This window comes from Aspergillus oryzae, chromosome 6 (genome assembly GCF_000184455.2).
Source record: "Aspergillus oryzae RIB40 DNA, chromosome 6".
Classification (NCBI taxonomy): domain Eukaryota; kingdom Fungi; phylum Ascomycota; class Eurotiomycetes; order Eurotiales; family Aspergillaceae; genus Aspergillus; species Aspergillus oryzae.
Window position 1 is genome coordinate 3,446,257 of NC_036440.1, and position 21,903 is coordinate 3,468,159.

The 21,903-nt window shown below is 49.7% G+C and overlaps 5 protein-coding genes across 5 annotated transcripts; 2 read left to right on the forward strand and 3 right to left on the reverse strand.

Annotated features, from left to right (window-relative positions):
- Positions 1-840: 840 nt before the first annotated feature.
- On the forward strand, positions 841-9,236 carry AO090038000086 (type I polyketide synthase; the record flags this gene model as incomplete). Its single annotated transcript, XM_023238446.1, has 12 exons — positions 841-1,437; positions 1,488-1,903; positions 2,066-2,693; positions 2,749-3,086; positions 3,145-4,150; positions 4,205-5,550; positions 5,608-5,920; positions 5,984-6,045; positions 6,098-6,186; positions 6,238-7,994; positions 8,046-8,366; positions 8,418-9,236. 12 exons carry the CDS (start codon positions 841-843, stop codon positions 9,234-9,236), a joined length of 7,692 nt encoding a protein of 2,563 aa, XP_023092992.1.
- A 1,467-nt stretch (positions 9,237-10,703) lies between these two features.
- Positions 10,704-11,611, reverse strand: AO090038000085 (uncharacterized protein; the record flags this gene model as incomplete). The annotated part of the gene is made up of 2 exons (XM_001825012.1): positions 10,704-11,359; positions 11,419-11,611. 2 exons carry the CDS (start codon positions 11,609-11,611, stop codon positions 10,704-10,706), a joined length of 849 nt encoding a protein of 282 aa, XP_001825064.1.
- A 1,435-nt stretch (positions 11,612-13,046) lies between these two features.
- AO090038000084 (MDR family MFS transporter) lies at positions 13,047-14,863 on the reverse strand (the record flags this gene model as incomplete). The annotated part of the gene is made up of 5 exons (XM_023238447.1): positions 13,047-13,307; positions 13,350-13,378; positions 13,429-13,802; positions 13,862-14,631; positions 14,684-14,863. The coding sequence occupies 5 exons, from the start codon at positions 14,861-14,863 to the stop codon at positions 13,047-13,049; spliced, it is 1,614 nt and encodes a 537-aa protein (XP_023092991.1).
- Positions 14,864-17,122: 2,259 nt separating this feature from the next.
- AO090038000083 (uncharacterized protein) lies at positions 17,123-20,071 on the forward strand (the record flags this gene model as incomplete). Its single annotated transcript, XM_023238448.1, has 5 exons — positions 17,123-17,211; positions 18,305-18,652; positions 18,702-19,201; positions 19,236-19,716; positions 19,807-20,071. 5 exons carry the CDS (start codon positions 17,123-17,125, stop codon positions 20,069-20,071), a joined length of 1,683 nt encoding a protein of 560 aa, XP_023092990.1.
- Positions 20,072-20,137: 66 nt separating this feature from the next.
- AO090038000082 (uncharacterized protein) lies at positions 20,138-20,743 on the reverse strand (the record flags this gene model as incomplete). The annotated part of the gene is made up of 2 exons (XM_023238449.1): positions 20,138-20,161; positions 20,420-20,743. 2 exons carry the CDS (start codon positions 20,741-20,743, stop codon positions 20,138-20,140), a joined length of 348 nt encoding a protein of 115 aa, XP_023092989.1.
- Between the last annotated feature and the right edge of the window lie 1,160 nt (positions 20,744-21,903).

The following is a 21,903-nucleotide window of genomic DNA, read 5'->3' on the forward strand; positions in this document are numbered from 1 at the left end:
TGGAAATTAATTAACAAAGCTCTGTTAGGATATATCTAGGTATAGGTGTAGAGGACATCCTACCTGTGCACTATCTCCCATACCGTGCAGGCTACCGCCACTTTATTAGTATTCGGTATGGACTTAGGATGGAACGTGGTATACATACCAGAGAAAGCGCATTGTTCCTTGCACACTCCCCGTAATAACGGAGCACCGGGCAGAACAACAAGAGAGCAAGAAGAATGGCAGAAATAAATGGTTAAGTATGCCTTCAGCAATTCTAGAGTAGAGCTCAGGGGTGAGATATATTCAAATCTCTCCGTTCTACATTTTACCGGATTGGAATACAGATATATACTCTTGTCATTGATCCAAGCTTATTGCCTTGACAATCCTTGTTTTCCACCACTAGATCTATGATGTTAACCAGCTCCGAGACCATGGCAAGGTTTGTGAAAATATAGAAGAGAACACGTGTGGAATCGATGCGCCGTCATATACAGGCAAGGGAAGCTCCTCTACTCGCAGTAGAGAAGGCGAACCGAAGATTGTTACCTGTTTTGTGACTGCCCTGCCTGTGCATACGGTATTCCTGGTAAGCTATTTAGTCATTGAATCATCTGTTTTAATCATCGAATCAATGGCGTTTAGGCGTTGTGCTGGCACCAACCGAATCAAGAACAGAATAAAGTCAAACTTCAGCCACCCACACCGGAAGAGGATATGTAACTTATACAATGTATGAAAGAGATTCTGGGGATCCTCGTGTCAGATCTCAAATATCTCTATTATTGAACATAGGAAGACGCCGGACACACGGAACCACCACGCTGCCATCGTTTGTACGACACTACAACAATGAGCCCTTCTCTGGAGCCGCTAGCTATAACTGGAATGTCCCTTAAATTTCCAGGGAACGCCGTATCTCCTGAATCATTCTGGAAATTGATTACAGAAGGCCAGATGACAATGAGAGACTATCCACCCGATCGATCAAACATTGATGCATTTTACCATCCAGATCGCGATCGTCTTGATCAGATATCAACCCGCGGGGCTAACTTCTTGAATCAAGATATAAGTCGTTTTGATGCCGCATTTTTCTCAATTAATGCGGCAGAGGCAGAGGCAATGGACCCCCAGCAGCGTCTAATTTTGGAGACTGTCTATCACGCTTTCGAGAATGCTGGAATGACCCTTAGTCAGGCATCGTGGTCGAAGACCTGCGTGTACACTGGATCGTTTAGCCATGACTATACGTTCATGCAAGTCAAGGATCCTATGGCTCTGCCCAAGTTTCATTCTACAGGGACTGGGATGAATATGCTATCTAATAGAGTTAGCTGGTTCTTCAATCTCACTGGCCCGAGTGCTACTGTAGACACAGCATGCTACAGTAGTCTGATAGCCCTTGACCTTGCGTGCAAATCTATTTGGAGTGGGGACTCCTCTATGGTATGTCCACGTTCACTCACAGGAGGATCTTCCATTAATTGTCCTCGTAGGGCGTGGCTATTGGTAGCAATGCGATCATCGGACTTGACACCAGTCTACCGTTGGATAACCTCGGTTTATTGTCTAACGAGAGCAGGTCATACAGTTTTGATCAGCGCGGCAATGGGTATGCTCGTGGCGAGGGAGTTGGAGTCCTGGTACTTCGCCCTCTTAAGGATGCTATCGATCACAACGATACTATTAGAGCAGTGATTCGCTCATCAGGATCGAACCAAGACGGACGAACTCAAGGAATAACGCAGCCTAGCATGGCCTTGCAGCAACAGCTCATCCTAGACACTTATAATAAAGCTGACCTTGACTTGTCTCTGACACGCTATGTCGAGGCTCATGGAACAGGTATGCTCGGTCTGCCACTACTTCTTCGTGTCGTTCGAATTATACTGCTCGATCGCAAGCCAGTTATGTTCAAAGTCTCACTATTCGAACAGGAACAGCAGTGGGAGATCCTATTGAAGCTCGGGCAATTGGATCTATTTTCCGAAACCATCGGACTAGTGACGATCCCGTATATATGTATGTTGTTTTTCTCCCATGTCAATACCGCATACTAATAGAGAAAACGCAGAGGATCTGTCAAATCCACAATTGGTCACTTGGAGGGTGCAAGTGGGGTTGCTGGTGTCATAAAAACCGTGATAGCTCTCGAAAAAGGAATAATCCCCCAAAATACCGACTTTCAGCAACTGAATCCTAGAATCGATGATGCCTATCTCAGGATCAAGGTGGGGGACAAGCAAGTTCCCTGGCCAACAGACGGCTTGCGGCGAGCCTCTGTAAGTTCCTTTGGCTTTGGAGGCTCAAACGGTCACATAGTGTTGGATGATGCCTATCACTCTTTGCAGGCCAGCAACTTTCAAGCAAACCATAATACAACTGTGCATACATCGAACGGTTTACCAAAAGAAGAGACCGCTTCACCTAGATTGTTCGTTCTGTCTTCAACCGATGAGGATGGCTTTTCGCGCCTTAAGGATGTCTGGAGATCGTTCTTTTCTTCCCTTGAGATAGCTACCACAGAGAAACAACGCTTCCTTAATAACCTAGCGTACACCTTGAGTCTTCGTCGAACGCATCATTCATGGAGAACGTTTGCCGTTGTTCATCCTAATGATGACTGGTCACACGTCGTTGATGGCCTTGTTGGACCTCAGCAGACGATAGCATCCCCTAATCTAGCGTTTATATTTACTGGGGTACGGGAAACTCCCTTCCTTGTGTTATTCCTAACTGACGTCCAACAACCTTTAGCAAGGAGCACAGTGGTATGCTATGGGCCGGGAGCTACTTGATGCTTACCCTGTATTTCGCGACAGTATCCAGCAAGCTGGATCATACATACAGACTCTCGGATGTCGGTGGGACCTGATGGGTAAGAGGGAAATCACTACATTCCCAGTCATTGGAGACATTAGCTCACCGATTACAGAGGAGTTACAGAAACCAGAACTCGAGTCAAATGTCAACAACACGGAGTACAGCCAGATGCTCTGCACAGCTCTACAGATTGCCCTGGTTGACCTCTTACATCACACGGGAATCGTTCCTGAAGCTGTAGTCGGACATTCCTCAGGTGAAATCGCCGCGGCGTACGATAATCCATGTGACCCTCTGCTATGGCGTGATACTAGCTGACACATCCTATAGGTACTGTGCCCATGGCATAACCCGAGAGTCTGCATGGAAGATCGCCTTTTACCGCGGATTATGGACCAGCAAGCTGGAACAGTTCAGCAGTATCAATGGAGCAATGCTTGCAGTTGGTCTGTCGCGAGAGGCTATTGCACCATTTCTTGAAAGGACGTCTATTCACTACTCGGCTTCGAGGCTAACCATTGCTTGTAAAAATAGCCCTCAAAGTACCACAGTATCGGGAGAACAGCAACAAATCGACACACTAGAGGGCTACCTTGAGCAAGAGCACATATTTTGCAGAAGGCTGAAGGTTAAGGTGGCGTACCATTCCTTCCAAATGAGCGAGATCGCGACACATTACCACCAGGCGATAGGCCAGGTAGAAGGAACAAACCATAAGGGCAAACGTCCAAACATTCTCTCTTCTGTGACCGGGACCTGGATCTCACACAGTGAGATGCAGAGCGCATCATACTGGGTGCAGAATTTGGTATCAACTGTCAACTTTAGTGACGCTTTGACTACGCTCTGCTCGAACACCACTGATGTGACTATCAAGAAGCTTGATGGTAGCCACCGACAGTCATTAAGGATGCACCATCTTCTTGAGGTTGGACCTCACTCAGTTCTACAGGGCCCCGTTAAAGATATTCAGAAGATAATCGAGGGTCCCGCAGCCGTATACCACCCAGTACTCGTCAGGGAAGTATCGGCCTTGGAATCATTCCTACAAGCTGCCGGTCACTTATACGCTGCTGGATACCCAATAAACCTGTCTCACGTGAACCGATGTACCATAGAGCAGGAACGACCGATGTGCTTACCTTGTTTACCTGAGTATCCCTTCAATCATAGTAGGTCCTATTGGCACGAAAGCCAAATTAGCAGAAACCAGCGACTTCCAAAGGTTAAGAAAAACGATCTGCTTGGCATGCCAGACTCGAACTGGAATCCCTTAGAGCCACGTTGGCGGCATATCATTTGGGCCTCTGACTTGCCATGGATTAAGGATCATCAGGTTCGAACATTGCGCACTATCTGTATCAGAGCGATAACTGACAGTAGGCGCTAGATTTCAGGGACAATCATATATCCCGGGGCAGTAATGCTTGTAATGCCGATAGAGGCAGCCAAGCAGCTTGCGAGTCCAGGTAGGGTAATCTCCGGATTCAAGTTGGAAGATATATCACTTCTTGCCAGCATTCGAATTCCCCAGGGAGAGGGCGGTGTTGAGACGAACCTTTATATGAGACCTGACGACAGCATGGAGAACAAATATTCTCATCTATTTTCGTTCAAATTGTGCACATATGTGAATGATTGTTGGACCGAAAATTGCCGTGGACGTATCCACATCTTGTACCAACCGGACGAGCCTGATCCAGTCAATGGGGATAGGCTAGAACGAGAGGACCTCGCCGACTCGCTATATTCCTTCTCAAAAGCACCAGATGGATGCGGTTCAACCGTTTACAGTGACGTGATATATGATCATATGGCCAGATGCGGATTTGAATATGGCAAGACCTTTAGGCAGATACACGCTCTGGCCGTGGGTGGAAAAGGAGAACGGGAAGTCATTGGAGACGTGAACAATGTCAAAGTCTCTATGCAAGATACAATCCACCCTACTACCCTGGATGGAATTATCCAGACCATGGTATGGTCTATAATACAGGGAGGCACAAGAACGGTTCCTACCTCTGTACCAACGTATATCGCGAGTATGCGGGTAGCTGCAAACTGTTCCAAATGCAAAGCTCTCAAGACCCACACAGTGACGGAGACCTCGGAGACTGGCACATTGTTGACATCAATAAGGGCATTCGACCGGGATCTTCGCGAGGTGATGGTGTCTATCGAAGGACTGAAATTCACCGCCATTACCTCAAAAGCGCCTACAGAAAGCACAAGTCCCGTGAAGGACAATCTGTGTCATCGCTTTGAGTGCAAGCCTGATATTAATCTCCTGAGCAACGATGAACTCCATACCGTATGTCGCGGGGCGTATCCGGATTTGGCTATACCCAAAGACTTCCTCATTGAGCTTGACTTCCTCGTGATGGTTCGAATCACGGAAACATTACAAGTCATATCACAGCGTGATATAGAGCCCCAAAAGCCGCACCTTAAGAAATATATTGACTGGATGAGGCACCACCAAGAACGCCTCCTGGGTGGGGAGCTTATGTTCTCTACAGAGCCATGGAAGAGCCGATTTAGTGATACAAAGTTTATACAAGGGCTTGAATCACGGGTAATGAGGAAGGGTAAACAGGGTGAGCTGCTTGTGAGGGTCACGCGGCACTTGGTAGAGTTCTTGAACAATGAGCTGGACCCATTGGCATTCTTGTACCAGGAAAACCTAGCTAGGGACTTTTATGCTGAAATGGTGAGGCTGATCCTATCCAATGGTTTGTACTGTCCTCAAGCTTATTTTATGTTGCTTTAGGTGGAATATTCGCACGGCTTCAGGTACTTGGAAAAGTACGTTGAACTTCTAGCCCATGCCAATCCGCAGATGAAAATTCTAGAGGTTGGCGCTGGGACGGGATGTGCGACGGCGGCTCTACTGCGCATTCTCGGAAAGAGCTATGAGCACAAATCAATGAGCCCTAAGTACGCACATTGGGAGTATACGGATATATCGCGCTCCTTTTTCGACGAAGCTGCGAAGCAGTTTGCGTCTGAAGGGAGTCGCATAGCATTCAGAACACTAGACATTGAGGAGGACCCGGCAGATCAGGGCTTTGAATATGCAACATATGACCTCCTTCTCGCTTGTATGGTACGGGCTCACCGTCACATTGAGCATAGCTCTTGATCAAGTACTAACTTTCTATATCTCCAGGTGTTTCATGCTACTTCAGATTTAGCCAGAACACTGACCCATGCCCGAAGACTGCTGAAGCCGTAAGAAAAATAGTCAACTTCCGCAGGTGCACATTTCGCTAATCTTGTAAAGTGGTGGAAAGTTAATATTAGTCGAGCTGACGAATGCCTCCGCCATCCGTGCTGCTGGAGTATTTGGCCTTCTCGATGGATGGTGGCTTGGTTAGCGCTTCTCTGTGGAGATTTTTTACGTTTTCCCACTAACCTGAGCAGGTTCAGAACCATACAGATTTCTTGGTCCGTTTGTGGATGAGTCCCAATGGAACAGTCTTCTATTACAAGCTGGCTATACCGGTTGCGAGATCTTCTTCCCAGACTATGATGATCGGATATGCCATGAGACGGCAGTCATTATCTCCACAGCCACACAAAACCCATCTCAATTAACCTACGATCGGCCCATTGACATTGTATATGAGCCTAATGATCTTGCACAGCTGGACCTAGGACGTACTCTTGCCCGTCATTACACAACTCAAACCAATCTTGCTAGGCTCATTCCAATCCAGGATGCAACCCCCGATTCTAAAGCGACCCTGCGGGTTTTCCTCCTAGAGTATCAAAAACCAGTGTTATATGATATCGGGGAGGACATATACAATAGACTGCAGCCTCTTCTACTTTCGGCCGATCCTATGTTATGGGTAACTAACGGAGGCGGGAAACAGCTCTCACAGCCGAAGTCGCACCTGATAGATGGGCTGCTTAGAGTACTGTCGGAAGAAGATGGGAACAGATCTCACTACATCCTTGCACTGGACCCTACGGAAACGCCAAAAGTCCCTCATTTTGAGACCATCGCAAAGCTTAGCCAACGAATTTTGAGTGCCACAGAAAGTATCGATACGGAATATATTGAGTCCAACGGGCTTTTGCATATTCCTCGATTAACTGTTGATCCGGTTCTAAACAAAGCTATCTATGAACTGGAACAAGTGGCAGCAGAAATGAAGCAGAAATTCGGCTCCGGTCCACCTCTTAAACTGGACGTATACTCACCATGCATGCTAAACGGATTCAAATTTATTGAGGACTATGCTGTACAACAGCCTCTGGGACCTAATGAAATTGAGATCCAAAACAGATCGGTTGGTATCAACTTTCGTGATGTACTGGTGTCCTTAGGCCAACTTGAGTCGGACGACACAGGCCTTGAATGCGCTGGTGTTGTTGTCCGCGTCGGGGACTCATGTAGAAGAATCAAGGTTGGGGATCGCGTTGCTGCTCTATATCCCACTGCCTTTTCCACCTACATTCGCCTCCCAGAGACAGGCCCAGTCGCAATTATTCCCGCAGGCATGTCATACACGGATGCAGCTTCCATTCCAGTTAGCTTCGTTACATCTTATATTGCACTGAGACAAGCTGCCTCCCTTCAAGCCGGGGAGTCGATACTAATCCACTCAGGGGCCGGCGGTACCGGGCAGGCGGCTATTCAGATTGCACAATACGTCGGTGCGGAGATATATACGACTGTCGGTTCTGAATCTAAAAAGCAATTGATTATGGAAGTGTATGGAATTCCTGAAGACCATATATTCTCTAGCCGATCAACAGGGTTTGCAAAAGCGGTAATGAGAAGAACCAGAGGCAAAGGCGTTAACGTGGTATTAAACTCTCTATCCGGTGAGGCAATGCTGGCTTCCTGGAAATGTATTGCAACATATGGCCGCTTTATTGAGATTGGAAAGCGGGATATCTTGTCAAATAATAATCTGCCTCTCGGCATGTTCCTTCGCAATACCATGTTCAGAGGGTTCGATTTAGGGGGGGTGATGATGGATCGGCCCGACCTCTGCTTATCGGCTTTGGACGACATACTATCATTGATGTCAGACGGTACTTTGCGACCAGTGCAGCCAATTACTACTTACGGGATTGGTGATATTGAGGCTGCCTTCAGATTCATGCAGACAGGCAAGCACCAAGGGAAGTTGGTAATCGATGTGGGAATGGAAGATATGGTCACGGTACGTACAAAACCTTTTAATAGGTCTTTCACAGCTAAGCCCGTATGACAGACCGTCATGAATACAAAGCCTAACTTCACCTGCGACGGTAACGCAACATATGTGATTGCGGGTGGTCTCGGGGGTATTGGCCAAAGCATCGCAGCCTGGCTTGTGGATCGTGGCGCCCGAACCCTGCTCCTGCTCTCACGCTCAGGAGCCAAAGGCCCTGAAGCCATGAAGTTTATCAACTCTTTACAATCGAAGGGTGCGAGGGCTATTGCCTTAGCTTGTGATATATGTAACGAGAGCTCCTTGCGAAAGGTGCTTGAAGAATGGCAGCCTCAACTACCTCCTATCAAGGGGTGTATCCAGGCTGCCATGGTCTTGCGGGTTAGTCAATGACATTATGCCTACGACCCTCCCCTTGCTAAAATGGCTTAGGATCGTACCTTCGAGAGTATGTCATACAAAGACTGGGAGGCAGCAGTAAAGCCAAAAGCTCAAGGATCGTGGATTCTACACTGTCTTTTGCCAGGGGGAATGGAATTCTTCATTCTACTCTCGTCTTTATCGGGCATCATTGGCACTCATGGTCAAGCTAACTATGCTGCCGGAAACACTTTTCAGGACGCTCTCGCGCGGTACCGAGTGAACATGGGCGAGAGTGCTGCGTCACTAGATCTGGGCCTAATCATATATACTGGAGCTGTGGCAAACAATCTGAAGCTTTTGCCAAGATGGCAATCAAATTCTGTTTCTACACCCATAACAGAATCTGAGCTTAAGGCTCTGGTTGACTGCTACTGTAGCCCCTTGCATGGATATGAGCTTGACTGCCAACCCTCAATCGGTGTTCAACCCGAAGTCAGAGAAAGAGCAAATTGGCCAGAGAAGCCATTATTTAAGGGTATGACACTGGACGAAGCACACTCACAAGACTTACCGAGTCGAGAGCAGACTTTCCAACTTGCAGCGGCCATGGAAAATGCCCGGTCTTTGCAGGAAGGTAGCCATGCAGTTACAAGAGCTCTAACTGCTAAACTCTCCAGCGCTCTGGCATTGGACGAGAAGGATATTGATCCCGATAAACACCTAAGCAAATACGGGGTGGATTCTCTCGTCGCTGTAGAGCTTCGGACGTGGCTTGATACGGAGTTAAAGGCCAATATTGCTATCTTTGATATCATCGGCAGTACGGTTGCGACAATTGCACAGTTAGCTGCTAGCCGAAGTAAACTTCAGAAGGGATACTCTACATGAACAACACGCTATACCATTGCTTTTTCCAATGGTATTGTTTTGTTATCTATGCTCTTAATGATGTGAACGTCTCATGTCTCGTCTTTTCTGTCAAGATAAATGAAGGATATACGTCGAAGGTCCTGCACTGGAGTGGCAATAGCATGAAGCGGTGGCGTCCTGGATGACCCTATCCTGAGGCTTTTTCCTTAGGTAATACCCGTATATTCAGGTCTCAATGGGACAAGATAGAGTTAAGCGTCCGTTTCTCTATGTTTACATGTGTGTCCAGAATGTAAGACATGGTCATATATCTTGAATCCCTGGCCGGAACATAGAATTCGGAGTCCACCGCCGAATGATGCCTTTTACACTTAATTCTTTAGCCTATTCTTTGCCCAGCAACATGCGTAAGCATGTGAAGTCAGAACTGGAAGCCTTATTAGCTTGTTCCCATTCAAGATCAAGAGAGTGTAATCATTCTCTTATTTTCCAGGTGAGTTGTAACTCCCTCTATGTTAGGGTTAGATTGATCAGCTGCCAAGACCGCACCGCGGAAGGAAACGTTACGCGAGGGCATCTTGCGGAAGGAAGTTTTAGCCGATCCAGCATCTATACAGCATCTATAGAACATCTATATAAACCCCGATGGGCAAATACACTTCTACCTTATCAATTAATATCTAAAACATTCTCACAACTTCCCTCATTTATACTTCTTCGAAATACAACTAGATCTAAAAAATGGCTCCCTTCCAGCTCGGTATCGTCCTCTACGACTTCCAGCTCCTGGACGTCGCCGGTCCCGTCGACCTCCTCATTTCCGGATCCAAAACCATGCTCAGCCACATCAACCGCGATGGCTTCGTCGCAGACGAACTGGTTGACCAAGGTATCGACATCAACTTCCACTACATCGCCCCAACAATGGACACTGTATGCCTGATGAGCGGCTTCAAAATCCAACCAACCACCACCTTCGCCGAATGTCCCAAACTCGACGCTATCCTCCTAGGCGGCCCTGGCCCCGATTTCTGGAACAACATCCCAGACTCCTACCGTGAATTCCTGCACCGGAAGGTCGACGAGGTCGATTGTTTTTTCACCACCTGCACTGGTGGTATTGTGGCCGCCAAGGCCGGCTTGCTTCGTGGTAAACGTGCGACAACTAATTGGGAGTTTCTTGAATATGTCAAGAAGGATTGTCCCGAGACTACTTGGGAGACGGCTCGATGGGTGATCGATGGCAAGTTTTGGACTGGGGGTCCTGCTTTTGCGGGAATTGATATGTTTGAGCATTGGCTTGAGGGGAGGAGGAGTGACGCTGTGGTTGCTTTGTCGAGGGCGAGTCTTGCGTATCAACCGAGGGATATTAACGGGAAGGAGATTTAGAAGGAGGGGTGTTTAGCTTGGGAATTGTGAATAAGTGGTTCATGTTTGTGAGTGGAGATTTCTAGTATGAGGAATATACAAATGCTCTGGGGTATTTCATGTGTAGCTGGTATCTTCGGACGCATCCATCCACTGCTCGGGTGATAGTTCTGATAGAAACTCATTCGTGAACAACATATCTAGATCGATGTCAATGTCATCCGCAGGAAGAGAGGTTTGGTATGCATCCCAGAATTGTGTTTCTCGAATACCAGACAGAACTGGACATCGCTTCTTTCCGTGGTGCGGCTCAGGATTCACAGCTGGAGGCAACCCTTGGTCGTAGGTTGCGGCGAGAGGGAGGGGACAGAGTAGATCCAAGACAGACTTGAACAAATAAAACATATCCGGATGTTCACCGGGATTCCTACCAGACTGTGAAAGCTTTTCCATCCGATTTGCCAAGCACTCAAGGTATCTGGTTAGGGTCCGGGACTCCTCTCCAACCGCTGCAACGATACCTGGTAAGCTAGCTGCGGCTGAGATAATTTCTGTAATAACATGGATGGCTGCAATTAGTCGCTCCCATTCAGCAAATGATAAGTTGGCAAAGTCTGACGTCGGAACAGATATGAAATAGTCCAAGAATGCTCTTCCTTTGCTCATGATGGACTGGAATTTGAGGAGGTCGAATTCGAGAAGTGCCGGCTGCAGACGGTATATGCTTGCTTCCTCTAGCAGCGAAAGGGTAAGTCGTGCAATATTAATTGAAGCTGGAAGACGAAAGTATCAGATAGATAGCCCTTTCGCCGTAAGACGTGGGAGAGCATACGAGTATTCAAGGAGAGATCTGACGTAAGCTGACTGTCTGCTGGCCAGAAGACATCTTGCCTCTCAGCCCCTTTGTATGCTGCTTCTATCGCCGACTGAAGCCGAATACAAGAGTACATCATTTTCCCACGTGTGCACTCTTTCTGGGATAGTCGAAGTAGATAGCCTCTCAGGTTGGAGGAGAGGGTCACCATGTTGTCACGTTTGGTCCCTGTTGCAATGCTTGTCCACGATTGTTAGAGACCGGAGTAGCCCCTTCGGATCTAATACTTACAGAGAAGAAAGGTAATAACATCCAAGGCAGGCATCCAGAGCTTCATTATTGCTCGATGGCGATGAACGGTCAAATTCCGTTTTTTCAATAGCTTCATTGTCCAACCCGAGGTCCACCATCATGCTGATAGCAATTTGGAGATACTGGTAGGACTGAAAGCTTCGTGGCCGTAGATGCAGGTTGTACCTATCAAACGCTCTTTAGTCTACCCCAACTACTTACTTTCTTTTCGGTGATACTCACCATGCGAGGTAGATGAGCAAACCCTGAAGATAGTCCAGACTTTTTTCCCCAGCGTTCACAACACGATCCGCTAACACGGACCGAAACCTGTTATCCAAGCTCCTCAGTAGAGCGATGTCATCTGAGGATGCCGCAGTAAGCACAGCAAGATAGAGGAAGCGATGCTCCGCGGAGGCTATATTACGAGGTAGTGTCACAAATGGGAAATAGGAGCTCTTGGCTCGGAACTTGTTTAGGAGGTGATCAGCCTTTTTCTGGTCAAGCACTGGGGGGCGTGCTCTTCCGTCGTCAGATGTAGTAACTAAAGATGGTCCAGCCGATTGTTGTCCTGAGATATCGAACTTTGTCTGGAATATTTGACGATGAACATCCACCACATTCTTCGGTGGCGGAGGCCTCGGCTGAGCATCAAACAACCCCGACAGAACATCTTCTTCTACTTTAGGTTCTCGAGTGTCTTTGGTATTATTTGTAGCAATCCGGCATTCCAATTTAAGCGTTTGGCATCTAGTTAAAATTATTAGAGTGTGAAAAATTGATGACTGAGGCTTACTCTACCGTCGACATGGCGCTTGTGGGGTTTCCCTTAGACAACGTGTCCTTTTTACTTTGCAATGAACACATGCCCATGATGTCCTCGGTCTTGGACACATAAATCTGTATTCTGAAGTCATGATGTTTCGCTTAAGTATCAAGTTGTGGATGGATGATCCAGGAAATTGGAGGCTGTGCTTATTATTATCAGCAGTGGGGGGCGAGAGACGGCTGTTTACGGCGGACCAAACCGAGGCTTTAGATTGGTTTAGATATCGGATTATGGAATAGTCCGGTTCCGAGTATTTTTACCGCTTTGATAGTTCGCATCTAGCAGTACCTTACCGCCCCCAAGAAGTTTTATCTTTAGGTCCTGTCGCCCCGAAAGTTAGAGACTACTACCGCTAACTTTAGGCACTGGGTCCGGAGCTGGGCAGCCCAGGTGAAGATAGCAAACGAGAGCAATTCAATCCATTTTGGTCCAGCACCAAACTAATAATTATTGTCTACACCGGAAATAACACATTCTGCGCTCGCCTACGGCATCGTCCTCGCGTTGTTCTCGGCTTCTACCCCATTCAAGAGGCCTTGTCAGCCGCCTCCTTATCCTCGTCCTTCTTGGCTTCATGGTCTGGCAGTTTCTCGAAAGGAACTATCAGGGCCAGGACGACTGTGAGGCACGCCCCAGCCAGAGCAAAGGCAAAGACATCCTTGATGCCAACCATGTATGCCTGCCGAATCAAGGCCAAGTCCTCCCCGTGGAAGGCATTCTTCAGCTCGGTGACACCCATATACGAGATCTCAGAGGAATTGAGCTGCGGAGCCGTGACCGATAGAGTCTTCAGCATTTAGTTGTTGAAGATGGAATTGCCGGCTGATACAAAATAGGCGCCGCTGATGGCTTGACACACTGGAGACACTGTTAGTGGCAATCACTGCAGTCAACTCCGTACAACTCACTGAAGGCCACGCCCATTGTGGCGGCCACCGTTTCTGGGGTGGCAAACCCCTGCAGCGCGGTCACCGGCACCTGGTTTCCCAGGCCAATTCCCAAACCAAACGGGACCTGGGCGCCGATCCACCAGGCCTTGGGGGTGCCAGTGTCGATGCAGTAGATCAGGGCGGCGCCCAGCACGGTGATCAGCCCGCTAACTAACTCAATGGGCTGTAGCAAGCGGGTCTTCCCGACGAGAATACCGCTGACGATGGCACCAAAAGCGTAGAAGGCCATGAACGGCAGACTGTAGACGCCGCTCATGATGGCAGACGAGCCATGCACGGACTGGAAGTAGATGGGGAGATAGAACAGGATTTGGAAGTTTCCGAGATTGGCACTGAGAGCGTTTAGTCTAGGGGCGGCTCCCTCTTTTGTCAGCGGGTCACTACTACTTACATCCACGCGTATAGGAGATGCGACCAGGAGGTGCGCGACTTCAGCAGGCGCAGCGGCATCATCGCATAATCGCCCTGGAACCACTCGACGGCCACAAATGCAAGGGACAAGACAACCCAGAGGGTCAAAGTGGCGATGACGGCGCCGTCACTCCATTCTTTCGCCAGACCGCCCCATTCCATGGCCAAGAGGAAGCAGATGACCGAGGTGAATAGCAGGGTCCATCCGGGGAGGTCGAGGTGGAGGAGAATCTTGGTCCAGGTTGCCGGGGTGGGCTTGATGTGCTTAGGCATGCGCAGGAAGAGGAACTGCAGGGCCATGGCGGTGCCGCCGACGGGGAGGTTAACCCAGAAACACCAGCGCCAGTTGACCTCGCTGGTAAACACACCACCAATCAGGGGCCCAATGGTGGTGGCAATCATAAAGACACCCATCCATAAACCAATGAGCATCGGACGGAGCTTGGGTTCGGCCGTGAAGTTGATGATTAGCACGGAGCCCCCCAGAGTGCCGGCACAGCCCCAGCCCTGCAGAGCGCGTCCAATGATCAAAGCTATGCTGCTTGGGGCCGCCGCCGCAACCACACTGCCCACCAAATAAAGACCCAACGCGGTCATGTAGATGTAGGTGGCCGAGAAGTATTTGTACATCTTACCCCAGGGAGCGGAGGTGGTGCCGACGAGCAGGAAACAGGCCCCGCTATACCATCCGATATGGTCGAGGGCGTGGAAATCGCTAGTGATCTCGGGAATAGCGGTAGCGACGATACCCTGTGGACTCCTAGTTTAGTGCTCTTCTCGGTAACACCGTTGGGAGACTGACCAAGTCCAAGGCGGCGATCAGGGTACTGAGACTCAACGTGCACATGATCATGGTCAAGCGCAGGGGCGTCGCATACGCGAGGTCCTTCTCGTCGCCAGGCCCACTGGCGGAGGTGATAGAGGATGGCAGCTCATGGCCATGGTCTGTGTCATTCTTGGTCTCGGGCGTGGGGGGCGACATAGTGGGTGTTTTGTCCGGAGAGCTACGTGGGAGTGGTGGACTGTCCTAGTGCACAGCATTGCTACGGCGTTATATATTATATATGTGCCTGGGCAGTCTACTAGCAGACTCATGATGTGGGTTGTCACTGAATGGCGTGAACGTTGCAAGAGGAATCGTTGGACCGCCGGTGCGGCGGAAGAAACCCCGGCGGTGCTGCCATACTGTGAAATACAGCCAATTACGGTACCAATCTAATACCGGGTGCAAAACATGCGGCTGGCCCGCCGCGGCGGCGGACGAAGTGGTATGGTAATTAATTAAAGTCATCCCCTCTGCCAGATCCCCCAATTCAAACAACATCATCCCGTCGCTGACCTCGTCCAGAATTGCATCTCCATGGACCGCAGACCAAACTTAGATAATGTGCCCCCCTTTAAGCGCAAAAAGCTGCGTCGGGGTACCCGCAGCTGCTGGGAATGTAAGCGACGGAAGATGAAATGCGTCTTCGAGCGTCCCGAGGATGCGGTCTGCGTTGGGTGTCACCGACGATGGACGCAATGTGTGAGCCAGGAGTTCCCTGAGCAAGTGCCCGCTCATATCGACAGCAATCGCCAACTGCGCGATCGTCTGCGCCGAGTGGAGTCACGACTCGACCAGGTCTTGCACCAGGACGCCAACTCCACCCCGGCTCGCAGCATCGACCAACATCCTCATCCACCTCCGGCGTATACTGAGGACACGACCGTCGGGGAAGACCTATCCCACACCCTGTACAGCGCCTTGCCCTCCCCGCAAGATATCGCCCGCATCACCACGGCCAACAGTCACCATTCCATCCCTTTCCATGAGATCTTGACTACACCTTACAGTATCCTCGATCGCGATGGCCCCCGCGCGCACAGCCCTCTGCTCTCTATCACAGGCACCGGGGTTCATCCCGTGCTGATCGCCCGGCACATGCTTCATCTGGCCAGCTTCCTACAGCACCTGCACCCCGATCTCCACGACGAGATCAGGGGTCTCTCTGAGTCCCCGTCCTCCATGCGCGACCGACTGGCCGAGATGGCCATCCGTCTGGTGACCACGCGCGATCAGTTCGTGGGCAGCGTTGAATTCCTCGAGTGCATCATGATGCAGAGCCTATACGAGGCCAATTGCGGATATCTGCGCCGCAGCTGGATGACCACCCGCCGCGCCATGACGATCGCCCAGTCCATGGGCTTTCACCAGTCCGGCGCGCGCCTGCAGTACCATGTCCTCCACCCTGACACCAAGGCCTATCCGCACTTCATGTGGTTTCGCATCGTCTTCTACGATCGCCAGATGTGTCTTCTACTTGGCATGCCAGACGGCAGTCCCGATCGGTCCATGGGCTCCGAAGCCATGCTGGCTCAGGATTCTCCTGTGGGTCGCTTGGAGCGCCAGCATTGTGTTATCATGTCGCGTCTTCTGGAGCGCAGCCATGTCAACCCCGCCGCATGCTCGGACTACGCCCTGACCCGGGAGCTCGATGGGGAGCTGCACCGATGCGCGCGCACTCTCCCCAGCCGATGGTGGCTGACCCCAAACCTCAGCAAGGAGCAGAAGAAGGAGGCCTTGTTCTGCGACATGCGACGCTTGTCCGCGCAGTTGTGTCACTATAACCTTCTCAACCAGCTTCATCTGCCCTACCTGCTCCGCCACTCGGTCGATCGGCAATACGACTACTCTCGGATCAGTTGTGTCAACGCATCGCGCGAGATCCTCTCCCGTTTTATGATGCTGCGTCGTTGGAACCGAGTCGCCTTTAGCTGCCGCACCATCGACTTCACCGCGCTGATGGCTGCCATGACCCTAGTACTCGCGCATCTCGACCGGTACCGTTCCTCGCAGGTCGATGATTTTCTGGCCGTTCGAGCGCTGGGCGACCGGGCCTTGATCGAGCAGGCGCAGGAGCACATGGAGGAGCTCGACCGGCTGAATGCCGACCCACTCAGTGCACGGAGTGCGTGTCTTTTGCGCCGTCTCCTTGCGATTGAGGCGAAGGCGGTCGACGGGGAGCAGCTCCACTGCGCCCAGGTCGTTCGCGTGCAGAACCCGGAAAACGCAATCCAACCTGAAGCGACTCATTCCGAAGACAAACATGTCTATATCCCGTACTTTGGCGTCATTCAAGCGGCTGGGGAGATTGTCTCTGCCGCCGCTGCAGCACGCCCCTCCTCCCGTCCTTCGACCCCTACCGTCACGTCACCGGGACCCGACGGACCAACCCAGACGCGAACGGTAGCTGCTACGACGATGCCTTCCCGCCCAGCACCGAATGACCACGTCCACGGCCTCTCTGGGCCTCTCGTCTCCGAAGTCCTTTCCGACGACCCCATGCAACTGTTCGGATACCCCGGCATGGCCGGCAGCGAGGACGGGACATTCCAGGATATGGACTTGGCGTTCTTGGATAATCTGATGCGAGGGACCGGAGAGGATATAATGGGGGCCACCGGGTGGGCGGTGCCATGACCAAATCCAAAGAATACCTGTTGTCTCCTTGCCAGATTGCCCGTAATGACCACCTCTTGAGTATGAATCTTTGATTTTTAAAGATTTATATGCTCTAGCTGACTAATCCCTAATCCCCTTCCTATTCTAGGTACGTGAGATCGATTTCTGGCTTTATTGAACGTGGAACCTGTGGTGCAGTCAGGACGCGAAGTCGAGAATAAATGAGGACGAGAACGAATGACACTGAATATATCTTGCGAATTTTGCTTTTGGGAAAGAAATAAAACTCTAGACTCATGGTGCGTGCACCGCAAAGGCTTCGGAGGCGTCTAAATTAATTGGGTGCATTAGTGGCCACGCTAGTTCCCAAATATAAACATACCTACCATTCGAGAACCTTTTCAGTCCGGTGCACCATTTTATATTATTCACGCGAGATTGGCCAGGCTCATATTCGATGTGAGCTATTGTGGTTAGTAAACCACGATGCCACTGCACCGTTCGGAAATTTCTGTGCCAGGAACCGGGATTCTCCTAGTCAAGGAATAGGTTAAATAATGTTCTAGTTTGAATTAGGGTGAAGAAAAGACTTTATGATATATACTTAATTAGGATTAAAAGAAACTTTCTTGCGTCGCGATGTGGCCAACAATTAACTGCAAAATCCAATCTCTGCGAATAACTGGCTATGATTATCATCTCCACAATGTTGATGGCTTCACATCCTGAACCCCGAAGCGAGCTACTAGTGTCGACTACCTTTCTCTTAAGTATGGCCCTCGTCAGCCAACAATTTTAATTTTGCCCGATATTCTTTCCCTGTACCCTCCAGCCAACCTTGTGACGGATTTTCCTGTCATTATCTAGCCATGAAGGGCTTCGTGTCATCCACTCTTGCCACCTTGGCTGGGGCAACTGTGGTGATGGGCGCTCAGGGTGCTAGTGTTGTTACTGCATCTCTTACAGCCGCGGCAACCACAGTTTCCCGAAGCCCACCACGCTGTTTCCTGCAGAGACAGTCCAATTGACGAATGAAGTTCTTGCCGCCGTGTCGTCAAACGTTCGAAATGCGAATATATCTGATGTATTCCATTTCGCCGATCCCTACACCGACTCGACTCTTTCAAAGAAGAATCCACGAAGCTGCAAAGTGATGCCCGGGGACGTGTCCTGGCCCAAGAATCTGCTCTGGAATACTTTAGATACCCTACTGGGCAAACGACTGATCAAGACAGTACCGCTGGCTGCATACGGCTACCTCGAGTGGCCGGAGTACGATGCAGACAAGTGCGCTAATATTACCTCTCAATGGGTCGTTTCCAATCTCCAGTGAGTGATCCTTGTCTCACCATCGAACGTCTGTCTGAACGAGTTATAGTATGGATGACCCAGTTTCCATTATGCTGCCCCGATACGAAGGTAGAACTTGCATGGCGCCTGGGTACAACTACACCAACACCTGTGAGTTGGGTAGCTACCCGACATACGTTGTCAATGCTTCTACGGTGGCCCAGATTCAATTGGCTGTCAACTTCGCACGTAATCTGAACCTTCGTCTCGTGGTGAAGAACACGGGTCATGACTTCAATGGCAAGTCATCCGGTAAAGGTGCTCTGTCCATTTGGACCCATTGGTTCAAAGATAAGGCGTTTTACCCACAGTACAAGGCCGCCAATGGCTATGTCGGACCAGCCATTAAATTCGGTTCTGGAGTTCAAGTCGGGGAAGCCTATGAGTACGCGAAGAGCCTCGGCGTTAGCGTCGTTGGCGGAGAAGCTGTGACTGTTGGTCTGGGAGGTGGCTACACTGCAGGTGGTGGTCACTCACCTTTGAGCAGCATGTACGGCATGGCTGCTGATCAGGTTCTGGCTATGGAAGGTATATATGGAACTCGTCGCCATTGTCTCATTAGATATATGTCTAACGCTTTGTTGCGTATTTGTCTTGGCTGACGGGCGCTTCATTCCTGCATCCTCTACTGAAAACTCCGATATTTTCTGGATGCTTCGTGGTAGTGGCGGAAGTACCATTGGCGTTGTTACTTCTCTGATTGTCAAAGCTCTCCCGAGATTGCCAACCACCACTGTTACGTTTAATTTCACCATCAACGACGCGCCCAATGTCGATGCGTTCTGGAAAGGAATTGAGGCCTACTTTGACAATTTTGAGGATTTTGTCAACGCAGGTACCTACGGCTACTACTATGTTGGAGCGTCGGCCGTTGAGATTGGGACTCACCATGCTGGATCGACCGACTACTATTTCCGCATGCATTCCTTCGTGGCACCTAACATGACCATCGCTGAGACAAAAGCTCTGCTTGCTCCATGGTACAATGTTCTCGATAGCCTGAACATTACCTACACACCATGGTATTACCATGCGGACAATTTGTTCGTCTACCCTTTTCCATTTTCTGCCCTGATCTCCAGTTAACCTACAAACCCCTAGCCATGATGCGTGGGCTGTCGCGTTTCCCCAAGAATACGTCGGCGCTGCCGCGGTCAAAACCGCCTCCCGCAGTCCGGCGCCTACATGAGCAAGGCTGATCTGATCGAGCCGAACCTGCAGGAGGCCTTCTATGGGGCTAATTATCCCGCTCTGTACGCATTGAAGCAGAAGTATGATCCCACTAGTCTGTTCTTTGCGCTGACTGCTGTTGGTGCGGAGGATGGGGAGGTCAGGACCACTGATCCTTTGCCGTATTCTTGGAATAATAATGGACGGCTTTGTCCTGTTTCTTTATAGATCTTTACAGAAAGAATGGCAATGTTGTACCTTTATCATACTTAATTTGGTGGAAAAAGAGTTCCGTTATCTGCTAGTGATACTTTGATCCTATCGCAATCTAAAGAGTAAACGTGGCTATTGCTTCAAAGCTGTTCACAGACATACAAATTGCAATTTGCAAAGGCTCTGACGAACGCGCGACTCGAGCAAAGTTAGCAACACGTTGGTGAATATCCTCAACCATGGTATTCATGTGGGTGGGGGTAAGAATGCCTCCGAGGAGCCCTCAGTGGCCAGGGCCCCGATAATAAACAGAAAGACCATTAGAACAAATGGACTCCAGAACGTCACTTGGCGCCGACCAACTCTGTCAATCAACCACCACGAGATGACGTTGCCTATCAGGGACAGGACCTGTTGAATGATCTGGATCTTGAAGGACATTTCCGTATTATAGACTACTGTTTGGGCGTAGTAGGTAGAGTATGAGGCCGCGAAGGAAGCACCCGCCGCAGAGAGCATGCACAGAAGGAAAACGGCAATAGTGGTGCGTCGTAGATTGGACTTCCGAAAGCATTCTAGGTATGAGACGCCTTCGGGTTCACGACGGACCTCTTCCAGAGTTCTCTTGATCGTGGCCAGTTTCTGCTCGGCTTCATCGCGCGATGAGCCGAGGCGGCGGAGGTCCATTATGGCTTTCTCATCGTGGCTTTCTCATCGTGGCTTTCTCATCGTGGCCTCGGCTTGCTAGCCACCATGGGGATCTGGTAGTGTCAGCAATGGTGGGTCATACTTGGGAATTAGACGTTTACTCCGGCATAAAGAAGACTATGCAGCCAAGACCGCGGCGAATCCGTACTGCGCACAGAAGACAGCCCGGTATGCCCACCTGCTGGTTGCCGCTCCAGTATCGTTCACGATCAGGGTGCAGACAAATGGACCGAGCATGTATAAGAGTCCGACAAGAAAAGTGGCGAGTCCGCAATTTGAGGTATGAACTATCTGAGACACAGTTGTCAGTTACACCTTGAGCACCTCCGCGAGGCCTTTCGCACCGACGACTCGGTCAGTAGCGTCGTGAAAATGGTTGTAAGCTGAAACGGGAGAACGGTCAACGGGTAGATATCTGCCACCCCAGCTGCCCCAGTCCGGGTGTTCTGGGGATCCTAACCCGTTGCTAATAAGGTACAGGAACGTCGAGGTGTCGCCTTCTAGTATGAACATTGCGTCCGGATACGCTTTGCCTAGAGTGCTAATCTGGGTATTCTCCTTGATCCACTACGGGGAAATGAGACTGTAATCCGGACCACCGTTGTCAAACCCATAGAACTTGTCTCCGGAAATCCCTGTCCAGAGAGCATTACCGTACTGAAAGTTTGGTTCTAGAAGTTCTGGACTCAAGGTAGAAATAAATGATAAATTTAGGATCTACGCTTCTTTTCTATAGACAGGGAGGAAAGGAACTAGTGGTCATTCAGCCTCTTCGGCATCTCGAGGTAACTGGGAGCATATAGATCAGCCGGGAGGGACTCCTCATTGCTTACACCCGCTGAGTCAGCGAGTGTAAATCATAGCTCTGCTTTAAAAATATTCCTATGTTCTTAAATGTTGACCCAGTCATAGATCATATATAGTCTGTAGTAGAGTTTGAATACCTTGTTAGTGGTGAATAGCGTATTGTGGCAGTCCCATTGCCCATATTACTTTCTCTCTTAGTGGTGCGAGGATTATATCATATCAAACGTTCAGAGTTATCTTGGGTTTTTTAAAACCGTCTATATTATATCAAGAAGGGTATTATAGTAAAACTACTGGAATTTTGATCCAGAAATAATACCACCAGTCCACTG